This window comes from Drosophila guanche, unplaced genomic scaffold (assembly GCF_900245975.1).
Source record: "Drosophila guanche unplaced genomic scaffold, DGUA_6, whole genome shotgun sequence".
NCBI classification, from domain to species: Eukaryota; Metazoa; Arthropoda; class Insecta; order Diptera; family Drosophilidae; genus Drosophila; species Drosophila guanche.
Window position 1 is genome coordinate 7536445 of NW_022995743.1, and position 13929 is coordinate 7550373.

The window sequence follows — 13929 nt, forward strand, 5'->3', positions numbered from 1 at the left end:
ACAGAGAGTGGGTGTAGAAGGTGAAGGAGTGAGAGTGGGAGTGGGCGAACGATTCATGTGGGTTTTTGTTCGTGCGTTTTGTCGTAGGCTGCGCTTTTATTGTTGCAACTTAATGAGCAGCTGCACCGGCAAGTCCCACTCCAGCGTTAGCGCTCGTGCAACTGGAAACTGTAACTGGAAATGGAACTGGGTTAAGAGCGAAAATTAGAACATCAGAAAATAAACCCAAACCTAAAGCACAAAGTTCAGTATTAAATTTCAAGTGAAATGTGAATATCCCTCTACCCATATGCCTCCTGCCACCTGCTACTTTGCCGCTTGCCCCTTTCCAGTGCTCATTTCATGCTTTGGCAAACTCTTTCGAAAAGTGGGTGGCTTCAGGGGTAAGTTAAGTAGGGTAGGGAGGAACGGCACTGGACAATGGCCAACACACGGACTCCAAAAACTGTACCCCAGACATAACTTTTTGTTTCGATTTTCCATTGCTTTTCTTCTCTGCTTTTTTTCTATACAAACTTGTAAAAACGTCGAAGCGATAAAAATGTTCGATAATCAAAATGAAAACGACCGTCAAGGGATGGCAGGGGGCAAAGACGTGTAGCATCTAACAATAAAACAGGAAGAGTTTCAGAGCGCAGGGGACAAGTGTGTGAAAAGGTTCGCCTCGAAATGGGATGAAAATGCTGTTGGAATCTGTTGGATGCTCCTGCTGGAAAATCAATAAGCCAATGCTTATTGTCAAGGAATAGGGATACGGATAGGGACAGCAGACACTCATATATAAAGAGAGAGAGAGAGAGGGAATAAAGGGACAGACACTCGCATAAAGAGGTAGCAGCGATGAGACACATGGGGAAAAGTCAGGAACATAAAAATGCCATTGACTGTGGCCCTCTCCTCTCTGCCCTGCCCTGTCGCCCTGTCTGTGATTGACAAACGAAAGAGATGGCCACAGAATGAGTGGGACAGTGAGATACATATTGGTTGTAGATTCTCCCCAAAAATATTCATTTTTCAGACCAAAAACAAATGAAAGTTGCTTTTGGCGCAAACGAAAGACAATGAAAAAAACCAAAGGAAAATAACTGCAATGCAAAGTTCTAATTTGGGGGCATGATAGTGCATTGAAAGCGAGAGAGAGAGAGAGAGGCAGAAAGACATTTGCTGCAATAGAAACAACAAAACTGTACCAACAAACACACAAAAGAAAACAACAACATCCAAACAGAATTCAAGTCAAAAGCGCACACGGTCAACGGGCTTGGGGTTCGTTCGGTTTGTCGGTTTTGGTGGTTACTTTTTTTGTGTGTTCAGTTTTCAGTTAACACGAAAACGTTGTGAAAGAGAGTCCCGTCCCGTCCCGTCCCGGCTCAAACAACAACAAGAAACAGGTAGTAAAAACCGACAACAAACCGCGTCAGCAGCAGGAAAAGGGAGAGCAAAAGAGCCACCAGAGAGCGAAGAGGGGGACAAAGCGCTTAGAAATTAAAGAAAAACACACAGGCAGAGCGGCGGCTAAGGCTGAGTTGTGGCTTGGCCGAAACAGAGGGACAGAGAGAGAGAGAGAGAGAGACAGGCCCCTGTTGACTATAATAATAATCAAATTTGATCCGACCTGAACACACACTCTCCCAAAAAAGTATGCACACGAGGTAGTTGTAGTTGTGTTCACATGTGTGTTGTGTTCGAAACGGGGTTACTGACCCAAAACTGTGTTTTGATACTGAAACAAAAAAGTGTTGAGCATGGCTAAAACAGATACCAAAAACTGAAACCAATTTGGAGAATGTACAACGCGGAGCGAAGTACAGAAATCTATCGTGCATATTGCATATTGACGGGTAACTTCGCCATTTTTTAAATATCTGACAGAAGGGAAAGAATGATGGCTGGGAAAATGAATTTAGCAAAATAAAAGTAGAATAATTAATAATTTGTAAGCCAGTGATGACTCCGCAGAAGATTATAAAAAACGGGGCAAGTGGCCCGTAAAAGAAATATAAGAATGTGGGTTAAAGAATCTCTGCCTGCCAACCCCCTCAATGATACCACAATTAATGATTATTTATGCATTCTCTTTTTTCTACTTTCAGCTAAAAAACAAAACCACACAGCAGCAATAAATGATGGAAATGCATTCATAAAAATCTAAAAATAAAGAATTTAATGTGGAAAAGTGCGAAATCAAAAGAAAATTCAAGGAAAACCAATTGAAATTAGTTGAAAGAGTAACGAAAAGTGTGAAAAATTAAATGGTTAGATCCCCATACCGATAAATATTGAATATAGCCCCAATATATCCACTAACGCGAGTGTCAAAATGCAGCCATCGCTGGGATGCAACAACAATCTATCTGAAATCAAAATTCAATCAAAAAATATATCCATCGGCATATAAATAAATAAATATATATACACATAGTACATATAGCATATTGTATCCATAACTAAGGTTTAGTCAATCCAAATCAAAATTCCACCATAATATCATAATATCAAATTGTTGGCCAACGAGAGCTGCAATTTGAACAATCAATCAATCAAATATACAAGAAAGCAACGGCCTCACAACGGAGTCCCTAGAGTTTTTGCGCTTTACCGAAGAGGACTTCGAGATGGATATCTTACCAAGTGGGAATATCTTCAACGAACTGGAGCGCATCTGCACCACCGGCTACTTCTCGTCGCAGCCCTCCATTGAGGATCAATGGGAACAGGTATGTGTGGCACAAATAAAATATATGTAGATATGCACCCACATTCCTTACTGCGCGTATCTTACTGCTAAAACATATTCTTATCGAAATGATAATGAATACTGAACTTTAAATGAATCAGTGTTTATTTACTTGATATGGTATAAGATATGAGAACTTTGTTGTCTTGAGACAGTTTTATGGTTAAGTTAGTCCTAAAATCAGACTTCAGATATAGCCCAAGACCATTGTAACCTTTTATTAAAGATGATTCAGTATTTAAGGGAAATGCAGCACAATCTTTTGTGTACGTCCATGGTTCCGATAGTCATCAGAACAGACGTCAAAGATTTGCCGAAAGCTTGAGAACCTTTATTTAATCTAATCGTAAACATTCCCTGTTTTTCAATGTTAGTCGATCTACTTTTGTTTGTTCGACTCTGCTCAGCTATTAATTAAAAATGTAACTTCTAGGAACAATACCTATCCACATAAATGTATCTACATATTTTGTTGAGTTTTTCCAACAAATTGAATGCTTTAATTGATTTTCAAATGGATTTCCTTTCACAGAACTTTCTGTTTTGGTTCCGGTTGAGTTTTTCCCTCATAATTGTCCGCCACATTCGCTCCAATTTAGACCCCCATTGACGTCACCTTCCAGCAGAAGGTGCTGCTTGCTTTATTTGCTTGGTATTTGGGAACTTATCAAAGACTCAACTACTTAATTCCTCAATTTTATCGAAAGACTTAGCGGACTTTTCTTGGACTTCCTTTTCGGGGCATTGCGCAATCTGCTTCGATCGGAAGCCATTCCATAAAAGTGGCGAAAGTTTTTAGTTTTTTGTTCGGCTTCAGCTCTGTCCATTTGTTTGTTTCTCTGGGGCAAAAAAGAAACAAAATTTCAAGGTCTTGCAATTCTTCCAGCTTACCTGCCGCGGTCTAAATTTAAATCGCCAAAAATTATAAACTCTTGATAAGCTTTTATGTTTATTTGCCTTTTTGTGAGCGTGTGTGTGCGGCGCATGTTAGTCAAACATACTATGTATATGGTGTAGTACACATGTACCGCTACATAGAGACTCGCCTCTACCGGACTGATATGTATATAATTTGTGTGTGTGTACAAAAAGCCCCACACAAACGTTCGGGGGGTGCCAAGGGGGCGGCAGTCGAATAAATAGATGTGCCGTGGCCATAAATAAGTAAAATTCGCAAACCAGCAAGCCAGCAAACCCCAGCGTTCGGTTATCATCGCGCGGCATGCATAATATATATACTAAATAAATGAATACTATGTACAGACAAACATACATATTTAATCTTTTCTTCTTTTTTTTTTTTGCCAATTTTTTGTTAGGTTTTTTATTGTTGTTTTTTTTTTGCACACATAATATGCATGTGCATGTGTGTGTGTGTGTGTGTGTGTTCTTGTCTGTGTGGCATTTTTCTTTGCATTATTTATTATGTTTTGTTGCTCGTTTTTTCGAGTGTTTTCTCTGATAAAACGAATCGAAGACCGCCGCCAGCTGATTGCAGACAGCTTTTCGTGGGTTCTTCTGGTTCTCTTATTTTGTTCACTGTTGTTTTTGTTGTTGGTTGGGTCTCTCTGTATTATTGTTAAGAAATGCCCCCGGCACCAGTTCAAGGGTGAGGAAGAGAGGTGTCAGGGGAGGTACTGTCACTGGTACTGGTTACTGGCACTTGCGGGGGTCTTGGAGTGTTATCAAAAAACTGAACTGACGCATAAGATTGTGTTACCGCTTGGTGGTGGGGGGCATTCGCTTTCGCTTTCCGTTTCTGTATTTTGTGTTTTGTATTTTGTATTTTGTATTCTCTTTCTGCTTTGTTTTCCCCATCAAGTTGTAATTCATTTCTGATGAAAGAAATCTGCGATAAACCAGAGGCTGTTCCCCCAAAAATAGATTCCACTGGCTGCCGTTTTAGGTTTCGCTTTAATTTAAATATATTTTTCACACCTTTAGTTTATTTATTTATTTAGTTTATACACACAACGTTCTGCTGCCCAGAGCTGGAGAACACTCAAAAGATACAAATACAGAGAGCAGAGAGCTGTTTTTCCACCCATTGAAATCTCAAGTATTCCCAGCTAGAAATTCCGAAAATGATTTACCAAATCAAAATACACAAAAATATGCACATTAAACAAGATCCAAAACCATTCAATTGTTGAACTAAAATTAGTTTTCCATTTCGATTTTCCTTGGTCCAATGGCCTTCAACTTTTGGCTTGAAATTTGTTTTATTTATTATGACCGCAGCAGCAGCTGGCACTAATCTTATCGGTGGCTCAATTTGTCTTAATTCTCACCGTGTCCATCATTTAAATTTTCGCGGCTGCAACACACGGCAATTACGTGCAAAGTTTGAGACTGGAGTTTGAAAAAAAATAAGAAGGGAGCTTTCAGTCGAAGTTTAAGTCGGAATTGGAGTCGAGTTGGGACGCAGTTGTAGACGACGCCATGCACTCGTTTCATTTGCACAACTTAAAAACTTTTAATTGAACTCGAGTACACATTTTTGCATAACTTTTGTATTTTGTATTGCCATCGTAGTCGTTCTCGTTGTCGTTGTCGCTGACGTTTTGGGGTTTCCGCTTCTGCTTGAGATGTCGTTCAGTTGGATACCCTTATGCGCAAGTAGGAACTTTCGAAAGTTTGTTGAAACTCGAAATTGAAACTACAAAGATGGGGACGGTGGCATGAATACTTGATTGGGGAAAGATGCTAAAGAATTAAGAGAGTTACTTAATGCAAAAAGGAGTCTCTGAAGACAACACAAACCCCAGCAAGAAATGCAGTTACATTTGGCATCAATTTATAGATTTAAAGATATAAATTGGCCATCAATTTATAGCCACAATTTTCCTTAGTTATTCCTCTCTTTTTTGTAAGTAATAACTGAAGTGGCAATCAAATATTCATAGGAATCCATCTCTAAAAATTCAGATTATGGAAAACTTTTCCCACTTTAATCATAATTAATTGTAGTTAATATTACCCTTTATTTTTTAAGGCATTTGCAGCTGCGACCTGTCGGCAGTATTCTGTTGGTTCTTTTGGCAGCTTTTCGAGCGTTTCATTTCTTTGGTTAGATTTGATTCGGGGTTAAAAACTTTAAATTGCTGCATTTAATAAAAGTTTTTTGGCGGTGTGGCAGCAATTGCAGCAGGGGGTCTGGGGGCAGCGCAGGTGGCAAAGGCATCAAAGGAGCAGAAGCAGCAATTTTGTACTGAAACTTTCTCCACCGATCTTGCTCTCTCCCTGTCCCTGTCCCTGTACCTGTCCCTGTCTCTGTCTCACTCTCGCTAACGTTCTTTGCTGTGCGTGCGTCTCTTTCTGTATTTTTGTTGTGCTGTGTGGTGCCCTTTGTAATTAGAACTTGCGGATGTTTTGTTTATTTCCGTTGACTTCCGTCTGCTTCCGATGCGGCGGCTGCGTTTTGCGTTTTGCTGTTTGCTTATTGTTTTATTGTAATTGTTATTGAGGGGGAGGGGAAGTGCCTGCCTGTTTTTGGATAGCCCACGGGGGTGGGTGGAATGATTATGCTATGGTTATGAGGCAAAATACGGGACCATCCATCCGTTTATCCATCCGTCTGAGTGTCTGTCTGTCGTTGGAAAACACTTGTGTCTCATTTCCATTTAAACAGCTGTTGAGCCTCAAATTGTTGCCATCGCTGATGTTGTTGCTGCTGCTACTGCTGCTGCTTGAGTGGCAAAGACAAACAAGCTGCGGCAGCATATGTACACACATCTCATGTGTATCTTCGTATCTGCATTTGTATCTTTAGCTCTTTTTTTGTGTGCGGCTGTTTATCTAAGCTGTGAAATTATGCTGCACACTCGCAATTTGCAACTCAATATGGAAAACGAAAAAAAAATAGATGCTACTCTGGCGGAATTCATTCCTAATTTATTTAATTTCCATATTCTGCAGATTGATTTTCACTTCTCTTTTGACATCCTGTATTTTCCTTTCATTTCAACGAACGAAAATACCCAAAAATGAATTTAATTTTCATTTTGTTTTCTCAGTTTAATGTAAAAGGGGGTGGCAGGGGAAAACTGAACTGGGAAATTGGAAAAGCCATTCCAAAACTATTTGCGATTAATTTCATTTATAGAATTTGGCGAGCTTTCGTATTATTTTTGCCATTGGCTATGGGGATATTGGTTTTAATTTGTGAACGGATTGAACTAAGCGGATTCGTTGGTATTGCCCTCCCCTTGAAGTGGGAGCTTATCGCATTTGGTGCTTAGCCACATTTTGCGGCAGGTCCATGTGCTGCGGTTGCGACAAATCTAATATGTTTAAATAAATGGTTTTAAATTAAGCCAAAGCTCCAACCAGCAGACAGTCTGTTTGGGTATCCAAATGATGTTTTAATATTAAATTATAGCCACACAAAAAACCATTCCCATTGCCCCACAGACAAGTGGCAAAATCAGCGACAACAACCTCTTGGCATGCCCTGTTCTCCAGCACCACCACCACCACCCATCGACAATATGCAATCAGCAGTTAACATTTAACACGGCAAAATCGGAACAGAAAACCCAAAAATGGCACGTACCAAAAAAAGAGAGAGCAGAGAAAAAAAGAATAAGAAAAACCACCGAGAAAACGATTCTGTTGCCATTGGGAAATTCATGAAGACAGATGCACAGCACACACACACACACACACACACACGCACCTAATAAGCCACACGCATACAGCCTCTGCCATAGACACATACACACAGCCACCCACCTCATTGACTAAAACACGTCGCAGCAGCGCCATGGCGTAGTAGCGTTATTTTAGCAAGCACAGCAAAAAAAAAAGGAATACGAAAAACAGTCAAAGAAAAAGTAGAAGGAAGCGAAAGCAAGGGAAAGAGACAAAGAGCTAGAGCTAGGAACGAGATAGAGAGAGAGAGAGAGAGAGAGAGAGAGGAGAGAGTGTGAGAGAAATCCGAAATACGTGCAATTGCTGAAAATATGCTTAATGTGGTGGCAGGGGCAAGTGGAGTGATGCCTGGCTGCGGGAGGGGGTTCCAAACGTGCGGGCCCAGCGTCTGTGGGCCTTAAATTCCCCCTGCAAACACACACACACAACTGCACCCAACCCCATGGCGTCGTGCCTGCCCCTGTTTCTTTGCCACACACACATTTGCTACTCCTCTATTACCCTCAATCATTTATCATCTTGGCGGCAATTAATCATCAAATATACGCGCTGCCTCTGCTCTCACATTCGCACTACGTGGCAGCAGACACTCTCCCCTCACCCCTCCTCTGTTTATCCTTGCAATGGTTGTGTCTGTGTCTGTGTGTGCCCATGTCCTTTTATAGTTTTTGTGCGATTTATGCTTATAATGTGGAATGCGCGCATTTGCGGCACATAGCTCATATTTAACTATGTGACTGCCACATGAGAGAACCACACTAAAGGCGGCGCAGAGCAGGAGGCGACTCTGGCTGCGGCTGCGGCTGCGGCTCTCGGTTTACGTGCAACTTTATGATACGACTGCCTCAAGCTGCGGCTTGCACTGGCACTTTGGCTTACTGCTGCTGCCGCCCTGCCGCCCTGCCGCCTGCTGCTAAGTTCGACTTTGCCACACGCAGAGTTAACCAGAAAAGTTACTGCAACTTGTGGCCAGACAGACTTCTTGCACAACTCTGAGATGTGTATGCTGGATAGGTGTTTTCCCAGAGACAAATGCACAGATCAAACCTTTTCCCATTGAGGTTACGCATGTAATGCGCTCCCCTTGCTGCACCCAAGCTGATCGGCCAGAAGAGCCCTTAACCATGCCCCGAACTCCGGCGATACTCTATTTGCATGAATGACCCTTTTTCATATCGCACAACAATTATTATAATCGTCGAGTGCATGCGAGCCACAATTAGATGGCATGCCACACACCCACAACTGCAGCCAGCTGAGAGCACGCAACCGAACACGAGCCCCGAAACGGGACTTAAAATTCTGCACAGCTGTTGGGGCGTCTTATAATTCGCATGACTGTGCAGCAGCAGCAGCAGCAGCAGCAAAAAGGGAATAAAATGTACACTGAAGGAAAAGCTGTCAAGAAAAGAAATCAACTAAAAGGATTCGCTGATATTTAAAGGCATTTTGTTAATGTTTTTTTTTGCCTCAGTGTAGTCGGAACTCCACCTGGGAGAACCAACCCCCAAAGTTTTCTTTGATTTTGCCATGAAATGCAATGCCTACAAAAAGGACTCGTCTAGATTGCACATAATTGAATTGCCGGCTGTGCTCCTGCTCTGGTTACAATTTGAACTCCAGAACTACTCTCAGACATTGGTATAAATTTGGATTAGCTTTCCAATGTTGTCTTTTTGATCAGAATCAACACTAGCCGACGCATATGAATGCCTCGTGGAGGGGCTACAGTCGGATGTATTTGATGTTTGCTCTTCTCTTTGTGCTTTAAGTTTGAATTATATCCCGTATCCAGCTCCTAATTGGTTGTACAATTATGTATGCTTTGGTTTCATGGCTGCCCCATGGCTGATAAATTCGTATTTATTAGAGTCATACATCAAGTTGCCATCCCACACTGCAAATCTCTCTTATCCTTTGCTCTGGCAGCGTTTCTCTCCCTCCCCTCAACGCCCCCCACCAGCTTTTGGTTACAATCTATTTCTCCTTTTCGTGCTACCACTCGCTGTTTGGCATCCTTCTGCTCTGCTCAGTCTTTCAGACATTCAGCCTTGTGGCGGCATGGCATCGCCTGCTCTCAGACTGACAGTCTGCTCCTACTATACCTATCTCTTTCATCGCTGATGCTGTCGTTGAAGCTTCACCGCACACCCCCTCTCACTCCCTCCCTATGCCTGTCTTTTGCTCTTTTTCGCTCCACAAGATGTGCGCCCGTTGATAAAGTCTCCTGGTAATGAGTGGATATGTTTCGTATTAATTACAGTTGTGTTTTTATCCTCCACCCATCCTCCACATTCCCTTCAGCCTACGCCTCCTGCTCTTCCTCCTCCGCTCTGCTGTCTTGTTAAGGAGAACAGTTGCCTGATTGTGGGTAGCGTCTCTGTCGCTCTCTCTCCCTCTCTGTGAGTCTCTCTGTGTTTGCTAATCTTTCAGCGTGGGCTGGGGTGGCGCCTCTCCGTGTGTGGGTTGATTTCCCATTTCCTTACTTACAGCATACATTCAGATATGTACAAATGTGTGTATGTACATAGTTCCATACATATATTCCGATTTAAGCGACTTTTACCCATTAAAGTGGCAAGCTGGCATTCACTGAGACTTTTCTGCCAATAAAAAATGGTCTCTCCGGCCTTCGACTAAGCAAATTGATTGATTTTGCCAAAGGAGAGACATTTATTTTTCGTTTGCTGATTGCTTCCTCTTCTCGTGCCGCCGTTTTATGTCTCGAAATTAATCTTTATTGCCAAGCCAAGCCTAGGCCCCAAACAAAAAAGTGAGAGAGAAAGAGCTCTTGCTGGCCATAAAAAAAAAACCGGCAAGAGCCAGCGGCCGAGCACTAGAAACAGAGGAAACAGAGGCCCAAGCCCAAGCGCAAGCCCAGGCCATGTGTCCTGACAGTTTTTTACGAGCGGCACAAACTAATCCTTTTTTAATAATGCGAATGGCCTTCTGGCCACTCGAATGTGGCACGTGCCGCAGGCCTACACCATACTCAGCCTCCTGCAAATCGTCATCTTTCATTGCCAACTCATTTGAGCGAAAGATACACACAGACAGAGTGGCAGAGTCGAGACGATTTCATTATGCCACAGCCAATTGCACACTCATTGTATTATTTTTTATGTAAATTCCAAATAAATACCGAAATACTCGCTACAAATTGTTTTCCATTTCTTTGGGTAAACAAGCAGAACGAAACCGAACGAGATGAGACGAGACGAGACGAGGCATCGCGCCAGCGTGCCCATCGTCTTGAGTAAATGTTTGCGGAAAATGCTGAAAAAAGGCCAGCAGCCAGCAGCCAGCATCAACCACCAACAGGCAGGGGCACGGGCACCCACCACCACAACACCCACCATTCCTCCTCACCCCACCCATTCCCTAGTGTCGAGAAATCTCAAGGGGTGGAAGCCACCGCAGCAACAGCAGCAAATTGCATGAACAATTTTTATTTGGAATATTTTTTGGCATTTTTGGAATATTTTTTTTTGCACACTTGCTATTTTGTTTAATTTTGCACACGTCTACAGAGGGGAGGTGGAAAAGAGGAAAAGAAGGGGGATGTGTGGAGGGATGGATGGAACATAATTTAGGGCACGAACGAGCAGCGAAGTTACAAAGTAAACACAGACAACGAATTGAATGATACCCTTTAGAGCAGGAAGAGGATCTGCAATGGATAGATTGATCCGAACGATCTTCAGCTGTTTTATAGAATTTTTGTTCATTTTAAGCCTTTGTAATCATTAAAAAAATAATAAGTAGCTTTACTTAATAGAATTTATGTTGGCATTCAATTTTAATGGAAATAACTAGGGGAAATGTTCCAGGAAAAGCCGGATTATGGCATATACTCGTACGTATTCGCAGATATTTTAATGCCTGATGAATTTCTATCCATTATTATAGCGATGCGTACCCACTATATGCCGTATAAGTCCATTGAAAGTAACGGCATAAACATGAGCGCGCCTTGTACTTGCGATTTAAATCCACGAAGGAGTCTACGCTGGCATGGGTACCCATTCCCCCCATGGTGAGGGTGTGTGTGGGTGGTGTGGGTGGTGTGGGGAGAAGGATGACAGCCAGGCTAGACGACCGCCATTGTTGACGGCTGGCAGTCTGGTGTCCTTTGGCCTAGTCCCCTTGTCCCAACTCCACCCCCGCATCCTGCATCCTCCACCCCTACGCTCAAAATGTTTTCTGGCGAAAAATGTATGTCAAATGTGGGAAAAACAAAAAGGGGATGAGAGGAGATCTGTGTGGGAGTGTGTGTGTGTGTGTGTGTGTGTGTGTGTGTGGGTGGGTGGTTGCGAGTGATTTGTGTGCTCAGAGGCAGAGGCAGCCTCAATATGAAAACAGTTGACAGTTGTCCGCCGTCTCGAGCCCATGCCCCTTGGCGGTAACTAAAATTTGTCAGATGCCCAACAATGGGCTAATTAAAGGCCCTGCTCTGGCCTAAACATAAATTACTCTTAGCTAAGCTTACAACAAAAAGGAACAGGGGACTGAGGAAGTGACTGGAAAAGGAAGAGAAACTGAAACTGAAACCCGACCCGACCCGACACGACCCGTGTGTAACCTTGGACTCCTTCGGCCCAGCCTGCTGTCGTCTGCATGATGTCTGATAAGTGATAAGACCAAATGGCGCCAATATCTTCGAGGCATGCCATCTTGGGCATCCCCTCCCCCCTTGAAATGTGTTCCTAATTCCCCCAGCAATAGCAGGAGGCGACAATGATAAGGAACAAATTTTGTTGTTCTCCTCTATGTGTATGTGTGTGTAAATACAAAAGCAATTTTCGGTTGCTGACACATTGCCCATAAAAGGGATCAAGAGTTCTCGGACTACAACTGGAACCTAAGAGAACCCACATATACCATGCCCCTGCCCTTCCCTCTGGCCATTGCTCGCATATGGCGGTGAATTGTTTTCCCTTATTTCTCAATATTTTTCCGACACTTTTCCCCTGTACACAGAATTGCAAGGCAGTGACGAAGAGGATGAGGATGAGGATGAGGATGTGGCTGAGATTCTGATGATGATATGGGCGTGCCGAAGCATTCACATTGAGTGCTAAATCGTTTTGTGGGGAGGGTGGGTCGTCGTGTCGTGGCAGCAGTAGCATTTCCTGTTGCAAAGCAAAAGATAAAGCCCACAGGCCGCTGGCCATGCGATGAATCAGAGAGGAGGAGCGAGCAAACAGCGAACCCTTTGCCTGGGTCCCACAAAATGCGTGTGTCATATGCTCCATATCCATAATCCATATCCCATATCCCATATTAAGAGAAAAACAAACAACAACAGCCACAAAATAAACCATTGCGAGAGGAATATCAACCCAAGCCCATCCCCATCTCCATCCCCAGCCCATTCATATATGTTAATCATCCATTCAAACAGTTTTCAGCTCATATAACAGCACAAAAGAATGGATTCTCTTCTCTGGCAGGGCCCCTCCTCCATGGGAACTGGCAATTGGAATGCATTTTGAAGGCCCAGCCAAAGTAAATTCAAATTGAAAACTGAACAAACTGAAAAACGAAACAGTGGCACCCCTTGATCTCTCGCAGCCAACCTTCGGTTGGGTCTCAAAGTCTCATAGAGACTCTCCGAGGCACGGTCTCCGTCGCGGTCTGTGTCTTTCCCATCGCATATTGTTGAATCCTCCCCGAAAATTCGTATCGCTTTTTGAGTTATATTTCACACTGATGTCTGATGATGACTGACTGGACGGGGACATGGTGGCAAGCCCAAAAAATGAAATCAATTTACACACCCCGCGCTGTCTGTCTGTCTGTGTGTGTGTGTGTGTTGGATCCCCCTGCACTTCCCTGCACATCCCCCCCTTGAATGCTGCCACTCCCTCTGCCACATCTGTGCACTCGTCTGGCCATGAACCTTTTGTGCGACGAGATCTTAGCGCCTAAGTGCATCAATTGACGCGCTTTTTCAGATGGAAAGTTCCCCCAATTGCATTAAGCAAATTGAAAATGCTTCAACTGACAGAGCAAGAGAATGAGAGGGGGGAGGAGAGCATGAGGGAGAAGGAAAGAAAGTTGTGTTAAATTGAAACGGAAATTCTATGAGGCAACATTTCGATGGTGTGCTGTTCGCGACAGCATTTTGTAATTGAAATTTGCGGCTACAATGCCACAAAAGAATACACAAAAAAAAAGGAAAAATATTAATAAGCCAAGTAAAATGTGGACTAAACGATGGACTAAGCCGCGCACAAAAAGCAATTTATCAAGTAGGCCATAATCACAGGCACAAAACCCTTAACAGATGGAAAAACCGAGAAGGAAACTCGAAAATCCATGAAATGCGAGAGAAAATACAAGAAAATATACAAAGGCAGGGAAAAGATAGGCAGCCCACAGCAGGAAGGAGCGCGGATAGTGGAAGTGAAGGCTGTCGCTGTCGCTGTGGCTGTGGCCTCCTCCATTACCATTTCCCAAATGATAATGATTGATGGCTGTTCCTTCGCACTCCCTCTCTTTTACTCTTCTCTTGTTAATGCTGATAAAAAGAAGAA

General features: G+C 43.0%; 1 protein-coding gene across 1 annotated transcript in view; it reads left to right on the forward strand.

Annotated features, from left to right (window-relative positions):
* The first annotated feature begins 2164 nt into the window (after nucleotides 1-2164).
* LOC117581078 (Krueppel-like factor luna) overlaps nucleotides 2165-13929 on the forward strand; it is a 112006-nt gene continuing 100241 nt past the window's right edge. Inside the window, exon 1 of the mRNA XM_034267965.1 lies at nucleotides 2165-2717. Within this exon, the coding sequence (XP_034123856.1) occupies nucleotides 2616-2717 (102 nt within the window). The 5' untranslated portion in view covers nucleotides 2165-2615. The remainder of the gene's footprint in view (nucleotides 2718-13929) is intronic.